The following is a 9,240-nucleotide window of genomic DNA, read 5'->3' as shown; positions in this document are numbered from 1 at the left end:
CTAATTCACAATGACAATACACATTTCCTGTACACACAATACAATAACGTAAGAACCAGATAACAAATACGGCGAACCTGACGTTTACTCCTAATTTGACTCTGAAGAGACTACCGCTAAGGTTGTCGAAACGTCAGTCAACAACAACAAAAATAGTCCTTCTCAGGACTATACCAACCTGGACGATCTACATTTACAAACATGTAAAGATTTCTCCAAGTTAAAATATAAAAGTTTCTTGCCAGATTTTTTAAAACGACCGGAATACTAAGAATGAATGATCAGAAGGAATTCTGCTGAGAAAACTCTTGTTGTTTGCCAACAAAGTCCTGTCAACGTAAAAAGCTACAAAGGCTTTAGGTTCAAAGCCGCTCTAATTATATTAATTTGACTAATTATGTTTGTAGACGTACATCGTACAGGTTAGTAGAGCCCTGAGAAGGACTGTTGCTGTTGATATTGACGGACGTTTTGTCAACCTTAACGGTAGTCAACTTAAGAGTCAAGATTTATATTATTTTGCAACACGAATGTGAATTATGCTCTTGCAAGTTAGTTATACATTTAGTTATACAAGTCTCGATTGCCCAGACGTTTTATAAGAAAAAGATCCACAAGGCAGATAACCACAATCCTCAATGGATAATAGAGCCTTCATAATACACTTTTTACATAATTCACTTTATAAAAAAGTTGTTCAATCATCTTCGAGATAAGGCGAAAACTATCACAAAAAATGACTTGATCAATAATTTTCGTTCACCAAATAATGGCGTAAGTATACATTATTGGAAAACTCCTCTCCGCTTTCCAGTTGCTGGTTCAATAACACTCTGGAGACTGTATCTTTCGACAATTTTATTGAACACACTCACAAGTCTCACTCAAAATCTCTCTGATTATTTATATGTATTTATACTTATTGTTTCTTGCCACAGGAAACAAGATGTTTCGTGCAAAGTTCACAGCACTCCATTAATAAAAACTGAGTGTGTGAGTCTTCAGGAAATTATGAGTACATACTACACCTACCGGAACATACACCTAAAATATCTGCACATAAATCTGTGCTTTTCAATGGTTTTAATTTACATATTTTCTTTCCAAGTCATGCAATCTGAATTGTCTCAATCCTATCTGTATTCACAAAGAATTCCTTAACATAGAGTAGTGCTCTTCCTAACAACACTACGAATGAATAATCTCATGTCAAAGTTAACTATTTTCTGTACTGACGATAGATTCAAGTAACCATTCGACGATTCATGACGAGCGTGACACGAATTACGGTACAAAAAACCATTCACTAGTTTTTCATCTGAATGTTTAACCAATGCCAACCCGAATTAACAGCACTGTGTACGTGCGTACGTAAATCTAAAGTATTCATCGATAATATTGGCTTAATTTGTGAGCGGAGGAGGTATGAATCAGGAAAATTACAATTTCATTTCCGATTACAATGAACGAACGCCAACCGGAATCCACGGAATGACATATTAATCTGAACTGAAGTTTTCATTCATGTCGGCCAAATTTGTGCGCGCGAGAGGGGGTCTTTCATCATTTCAAAAAATACCATTTCATTTCCGTTAATGTCGAATACACGTCAGCCAGATTTAGCTGTATAGTGAGATGCAAACCTTAATACAATTGTTTAAAGCTTCACTTCACATCCTACATATTTTGAGAAACATAAATAATAATTTTCTTGAACATAGCCGGATCCCTTTTTAACGCGGTCTCATACATATGAAAGATAGCTAGCAGGGATAAAAGTGGCTAACTTGGGCTTGAAGTGATGAGACTGCACATGCTCTTGCTTCATGTGTTTACTTCAGTATGCCGACTAATCCAAAACAGCCACGTACATTTGAAAAATACGCGTGTTAAAAAATTCCACTTGATGACACTAAAATTGCCGGTAGCAACATGATCATGTTTTTAAAACATGAAAATGCTCCATAGTACGAGTCTAAACAAATTTGAATCTTCCCGCGAAATACAAAATCTATTCGCCGGAATCGAATACAACATTTTAGCCGGGACAGCCGGGCTCATGTGAGTTTCAACACAAATTGGCCCGGCATACTATAGCCAGCAAGGCTAAAGCTGGCTCGTCACATATCATCCAGGGTCTAAGTGCGCGCGACGGGTGTCTTCCTTGATTGAAGACTAAATGACAAGGATCACAGTTTCCGAAGAAATGTCGTTATTTGCATGATAATACGTGCAGGTTCCTGCTGACTACTGATAAATCGCATGATTCACACAATGGCTGCGACAAAGGCAGTCATCCAGTTTCTTCAAAAACAATAAAACAATAAAAGAAAACTTACGGACATAAGTGACGTGTCGCTGATTATTGTCCCATCTTGTATTTGTGGTAAAATTCTTCCCATTGCTCCGTAAAACTCATCAGCGCTTTCTAAATCTTCTAGTTGTCTGTTGTAATGATACAAAACTATCAATAGAATATAAGTAGCATGTCACTTAGGATATAATGAACTGATTTTTGCATTTTAATCAACACAATGCTCACGGATACTCAAACGAAGGCAATGATGTGGATTATTTACGTTGCTGAAACGGAAACTCGACATGCAAAAAATCAATCTTTGAAACTCGCAATTAAACACAGCTGCTCTTGTCTTAGAATTTTTAGAAGAACAGCTAAGCACACAAAAGAAAAAGTTTATCTCTGATCACGCTTACTAATACTCATTAAGAAGAAAAAAGTACATTGTAGCCTTTCGGAGCCACCTACATTTTAAATATAGATAGCCAGTTTCATTTGAAAGGCTATGGATTTATCTAGTTATGCAAATTAAATAAGACAATGCTGCGAAGGCTGAAGTACGTTGAGTATCGGTAACATTTTTAAGTATTTAATTAAAAAAGCAACTTCATGACTCTAGTTTTTTCGTACGGCGCAAATGGAACGCGTTTGGCTGCAAATGGAACACAAAAGCAGAGTTTAAGTTACTTGTGAACAGTACAGTAAAAGCAACTGATTATGAAATTGCTTGTTTTATGTCGACGATACAGTCGACTGGCAATCCACAAACTCTTTACAAAAGAATGACGCTATGATACTTTCAATGCATGCCAGTCGAAATTCGCACCCAATGTATAAAAAACACCACAAAGACACAAAGTCTACGTAGGTAGGTAGGATTACTTCGCGTTTCAATATTATTTGTTGTTATTGTACGTGCATTTGCTATATTTCTTCACGAGTATCGAAATTCAATCATTCATAAAAGTATTAAACTGTCGCCACTAATATTTAGTTCATGCTTGGTTTTACTGAAGACTTGATAACGCAAATCAATTCCTGTGATGAGGTAAACAGAAACCACTAACCTAAGGTTGGCCATAAGCACTCGACATCGAAAACAAAACACACCGCGTACTTACAATCCAATCGTCGCCCATATAGCCAAAGCAACCCTCAATAACACCTCGGACCCCTCGAGAAGGATACAGTCCCAAACCCTAAGAACGAGCTGCTCAGGTAGGCAAGTCGCAAACATGGTGAGAAACCATTGCATGGTGAACACGTTGGTCAATGGTGGCTCGAACGAGATTGACGCCAGGTTGTCCTGGGCTGTGGCCTGGCGCTGAAGGTAATGCAGATGATCTGAAAGATCCGGGAGTTTTATGGTCATGAGTTCCCGTAACACCGCCATGTCTATGGAAAGGCTGCGAAGATTGTTCGAGAAATAATTTGCAGGCAGGACAAAATCGATCAAATAGACCATCACCTAGAAGGATGAAGAAATACTTTTGAAAAAAACTTTGAAAATGGGCGCATTCAACAATGCCAGTCACTTTTTAGTATTCTTATATAGGTATGATATCATAAAGTCGCTTGTACATACGAAAAAAATAAACGCTAACACACTTTTTAAAAGACAAAATGACTTGAAACTCGAAACAAAACGAGATATGAAACTGTTTACTCGATGTCAATTGGAAATAATTTGGTGATTTAATTTGGATCGGCATCTGCGTGCAAACTTCCAAAGGCAAAAAGTAAGGCTTAAGTTGCTAAACACACAAAGATTAACTTGTTTTTTTTTTGCAAAATGTCAAAATGTGTTGTTTAATTATTCAAGCTGCCACAAATTAATTCTGCGAGACTTCACTTTCATTTTCTTCGTTGGTTAAACTGCTCGCAAGTTGCCAGCAAAATAATGAAATATAAAACGAACAAACGAGTGAAACGAACAAAGTCTTACCTTCAACGCATCTTCCTCGCAACGGTCCATCACCTGCAATATTAATGCAGCCATAACATTAAAACCCTGACAGTAACCAACACCTTTATTCCACCGAGCGTACGCCAGTAGAACTCGCTTCAAAATTGCTCTCTCATCGGGAGTCTCGAACTCACAGAACCAAGAGCAGCCTGTTCTATGAAGATCCTAGATGTTGAAAGTAAATATCAAATTTTAGGGTATATTTACTATACACTTCTCAGCATTTGATATTACTACATTATTTATTATAGATATTACGTATATGTAGTCACAAAGGCTAGTCTGCTACGTTTTTTCCGAAACATTTCGAAGTCAGAGAATGTGGTGTACACGCAGTGCGCACTAATGGTGGATTAGCTACATAAACAATGAATACTTCAGAACTCTTTACTCAGATTTCTCGCCATTGCTACATGAAAACATCTCAAGAAATATAACCTACATACAGGTCATCAATATTAGAATATAAGGCTTTTTAGCTGTGAATAAGATTGTGACTTAAGAGTTAAAATTGCCAACGTCATTTAATTGCATCACGGAAGATTCTATATAATAATGAAATGAAAGATTCAAATAATTATTGTCTTTGAAAAGGCTCCTTACTCTACTGATGACGACATGTATTGACAGTTTACAATAAAATCTTCAGCATATACAAAGTGTCTGACGCTTTGTACGTAACTCATCAAATAATTTCAAGGAGTAGTAAATGTCTCCATTCTGAACAAACTCTTGGTACGTTGGTCAACAGCATAGCAACCAAAAGAAACTGCGGTGGCAAGAGAAAAATTTTGTGACATCATGAATTTAAAAACTTGCAACTGCATGAAGTGAGAGCAAGATATCTTGAAAGTCAAAACAACTACGATTGCCTTAATTTTAGGCATTTCATTAAATCATGGGCCACATTATGGGTTAACGCTCAAGAGCAAAACACAACGCTCCTCTCGACAAGCCTTGTCACCAGCATATGCCTGAATTCTGAAAATTTGCTTGAAAGATGACTTGTTTCACCTACACTAAATTATCCACAAAAAACTTGTCACGCATATGGTACATACGCATGAAAAATCTCCTAGAATTATAATAATTTCTTCGGAGTACAAAATTGTATATGTATATCTAAAATTATATGTATATCTAAAATTGTCTTGTTTACCTTAACAATTTGAGCACCGAGGTTGTCGTCATCTGGATTACTTCTTTCATTGAAGCAGAACTGCGATGTTTTCTTCCAGTCCAAGTGAGAGAGCTTGTTTTCGGCCAAGATTAACCACAGCTGTGGAGATGAAACATACATTAATAATAATAAATTTACATCAAAAACTAAAGTATTTGAGATTAAAAATATTGACTGAAGTACACATAACTTGTCTTAATCAGTAATTGAGTGTTGACACAAGTTCACTTCGAACGTTAATGAAACAATACGTCATAGTTATCATGACAACAAGTGTATTAAATTGTCATAGTGTTCTAACCCTTCTTCTCCAGGATGATGGAACCCCACGAGGCAATCTTGAAACTGCCTTGAATGAGTCCAACCACTGCAAAAATAAACCAAACAGGCAGATTGAATATCAGTATAACAGTAAATTTTCATTAAGAACATAGAATCAATGTGCTGCATACTGGACACTAGACAAACTATTTTGCTACGGTTAATCAAATGTCAGAACATTAGAAGTCTCTTAAGGCTAATGATAGTAAAGACATAAATAATTCCATGGAAGGAATACATGAACTGGCTGGATGCTTTACAAATACTTGATCTTTGTTTTTCTCCTATAACTAGCAAGCTTAACGTAATATCAATGGTATGGCATATGTCGAGACTTTGCGAATAGTATAAAAATTGCCAAACATATTTAAAACAAAGAAGTGGTACAGTCAAATATTGGTCATTGTCAAATCAGGACAGGAAAGACCATTTGTATTGCAATGAATTATGAAAGCGCTTACCTGCCTAAAACCTTTTTTGCCACTTTGTGGAATGAATGAAAATTTGATTTTTGTATCAACACCTAAAAAATAAAGAAAGTTAGTCACATGAGTCAACCAAGTGCAATTTTACACTTGTACACAGAATCAACTTGTGCAAAATTTATATCACCAGGTCGCAATTTGGCACATGCAGGTAACAATGTAAGTAAACCAAGTAAACAAGATCCAAGTAAACAAGAAAATTAGTTTTTGAAGTCAATTTTCCTCTCCCTTCAAAAGCAATATCTGTTGTTTGAATATGTTGTCTTAAATAGCCCATAGTATTGAAGACCAGTTGATATCTAATAAAAACTTAATTTCCTTTTTGTAAAAAAATTTGAATACATGTCAAACTACTCTGAATGTGAGTGCCAAACTGGCAATTCTATCATAAGTTTCCATGTCAAGAGAAAATGTCTGGATGCTCGATGAGTTAGTGACAGATTTGGCAAACTGTCAATCCTCTAGCATGAGGAGGTTGGATGATCCACAACACGTTGAAAACTTGACAATGAAATATAGGTCAGATAGCCGACTTTTACTATAGGTATGCTGAAAATCCATCCTCATACTTACGGCGTTTAAGTGAGACAGCTTGAAGAATTGCCGTGAGCACATCGAAATTTCTTTGCAGTCTGTACGCATTCTTGTCACGTCTCTTTAGATGTCGGACAAGGCGACCTGATAGAAGGGTGACATAGCTATTCAATTCGTCCAAAACACGACGGATTTCGCCCACATCTAAGCAGAAGCAAACAAAAGTTCGTCGCTATAATTCTTCGAAGTGAATGAAATTATACGAAGAAAGATTATGTAACTTTTTCAAATTGAACTCTACAAAATTATTCCAATTTACAATTAATCTCTAATTGTATTTATGAATTCTTTTCACCAGACATTTTAGATGAGAACGTCGGCGTGCCAACATACAAATTAAAAACTGGTAATCTTGCGACGCGACCCGTTGCCAAATGAGATTAAAAATTTGAAGTTTTAATTGAAAAATTTTTCAAAACAAACGAAAGCTGTACTGTAAACAACGTGATTCCATAATCACAAACAAACTCCCATGGACGCTTTACAAAATAAAAGCGTTCGAACATTAGAGAATATTAACATGTTGAACAGTTGAAGTGACATTTTGCGAGTCTTTAATACCCACGCTGGTCAACACTTTACTCGAAACCTAAGAGTGAACACGTGCACAAATAAATAACTTACACCTCCATCTAAAAAACATTCGCAATTCATCGTTCGAAAACAAGGAGGCAAGCATAACAACTTCCATACCTTTGTTGTTCAATTGTGTGCGAGACCACCTTTGTGTACGTTCGTCTAGCTCGAATGAACCGCTGTAGAATGAAGTCGTGGAATATTCTGTCACATTGTCGCTATCACCTGACCTTGATCCATGATGATATCGATCGTAGATTTCGTTCAAAAGGCCATCGACGATAGATGATTGTCGACTGACCGTTCGTTCGCCAGATGCCTGCAATTCCTCATCCAACGAGCTTTCCGTCGTTTCAAAACTGCACTCGGAATCTACACTGTTCGGGCTTGAGCTTTCATCGCTGAAAATGCTATCAATCTCCCCAAGAGACGGCGATCTAGACCTGTAAGCAATCTGCTGTCGTCCTCCGTCGACAGCCAGATCATCCATTAGGTATTTATGTTGACGTTGTCTGATCCGAGCCCAATCAGGCCGAGTTTTATTTGAGACTGCAATTTTACGCAGCGGATTTATATACGCGGAAAATTAGTTTGTTCGACGAAATTCCCTTTCTTGAGGAATGTCAAAGACAGACGAAATTGAGTGAAAAAATTATGATCTTAGATAAGTGAAAAAGCGGAGGAATGCCATTCCTTGAGTCATATATGGGAAGCACGAACTATACTAAATGCACAAATATAAAGCGTTAAATGTCGAAGTGTTACGTAACAACAAGGAAAGTAGAGAAGTCACTGATATGTATATTAGACTGGGTAAAGCATCTCTTGCGAAAATTGAAGCCGGAAGATCGATCATTTGCTACTGGCTTCATGGGGGATATCGGTCCTAGTTTACTATACTTTTGTGCAACTGTGATTTTGTAATACTAAAGTATTGTAAAGAAGTATAGTAAAGTGGGACCGATACCCCCAGAAGGTAATAATCAGATGAGCCAACTTCCGGCTTCAATTATCTTACTATATTTTATACGTGGTGCGTTACCCAGTGTAATAAACATATCAGTGAGAGAAGTGGGTTGACGTAATTCGATGTAAGCGATTCAAACATCATGTAAAGGCGCAATGAAGACCAACTCTCTTTTAAAATGAACCAGCTTAAGAAAACTACATTTTGAGAAGTCAGCAAAAAGTTGCGCGTTGAAATTTTTTTAAAAAGAACAACAATGTTAAATTAAATACAAAAACAAAAGAACAGAAGTCTCGTTATCTTGCTAAACAATGACACTCATCATGGAGCAGAAAAAATAATGAAAGACGCCTTTATCCATGCACAACGAAGCGTTTATTGGAATGAAACAATAAGTACAGTAAGGGTTTATGCAAACTATCTTTGACAGTGTTCATCCTGTCTGAATCATTTTTAAATATAGATAAGCATACAGGGTGTATCAATTATGGAAGACCTTTAAAAATTAACCTATTGTGCTATAATTTATGCACCTTGGGCTTAGCATTAGTGATACATAGGCATATAAATTATCACTTATGCGTGTCACCTATTTCAGAAACGCTCGCCGAAGGCATTTGATAGTTAGGTTTAAGAATTAACGAGAAGCAGAAAACGAGAACGATTGCAATATCAATAATAACAAATAACAAAAATATGATTAACTAAGATGACGTGTGCCGGGGCACTTAAGTACGCGGGACTTAAGTGCTTAAATTTTCCAACAAAACACACTCTGATGGAGCTAATATCATATAGTTCTTATATAAAGGACGCCTGACTATATCCGATGTTCCAACAATCTTGAGAACA

At 36.6% G+C, this 9,240-nt stretch overlaps 1 protein-coding gene across 1 annotated transcript; it reads right to left on the bottom strand.

Moving 5' to 3' along the window:
* Positions 1-843: 843 nt before the first annotated feature.
* On the bottom strand, positions 844-8,048 carry LOC124434736 (TBC1 domain family member 30-like). Its single transcript, XM_046984634.1, has 9 exons — positions 7,539-8,048; positions 6,825-6,989; positions 6,228-6,289; positions 5,747-5,812; positions 5,425-5,544; positions 4,245-4,430; positions 3,421-3,767; positions 2,340-2,445; positions 844-1,377 (listed from the first exon to the last, which is right to left on the bottom strand). Exons 1-9 carry the CDS (start codon positions 7,909-7,911, stop codon positions 1,327-1,329), a joined length of 1,476 nt encoding a protein of 491 aa, XP_046840590.1. The 5' UTR covers positions 7,912-8,048; the 3' UTR covers positions 844-1,326.
* Between the last annotated feature and the right edge of the window lie 1,192 nt (positions 8,049-9,240).

The sequence above is a fragment of the Xenia sp. Carnegie-2017 genome, unplaced genomic scaffold (genome assembly GCF_021976095.1).
Source record: "Xenia sp. Carnegie-2017 unplaced genomic scaffold, XeniaSp_v1 HiC_scaffold_14, whole genome shotgun sequence".
NCBI classification, from domain to species: domain Eukaryota; kingdom Metazoa; phylum Cnidaria; class Anthozoa; order Malacalcyonacea; family Xeniidae; genus Xenia; species Xenia sp. Carnegie-2017.
The sequence above is the reverse complement of the archived record's forward strand: the minus strand, read 5'-3'. Positions and strand labels throughout refer to the sequence as shown.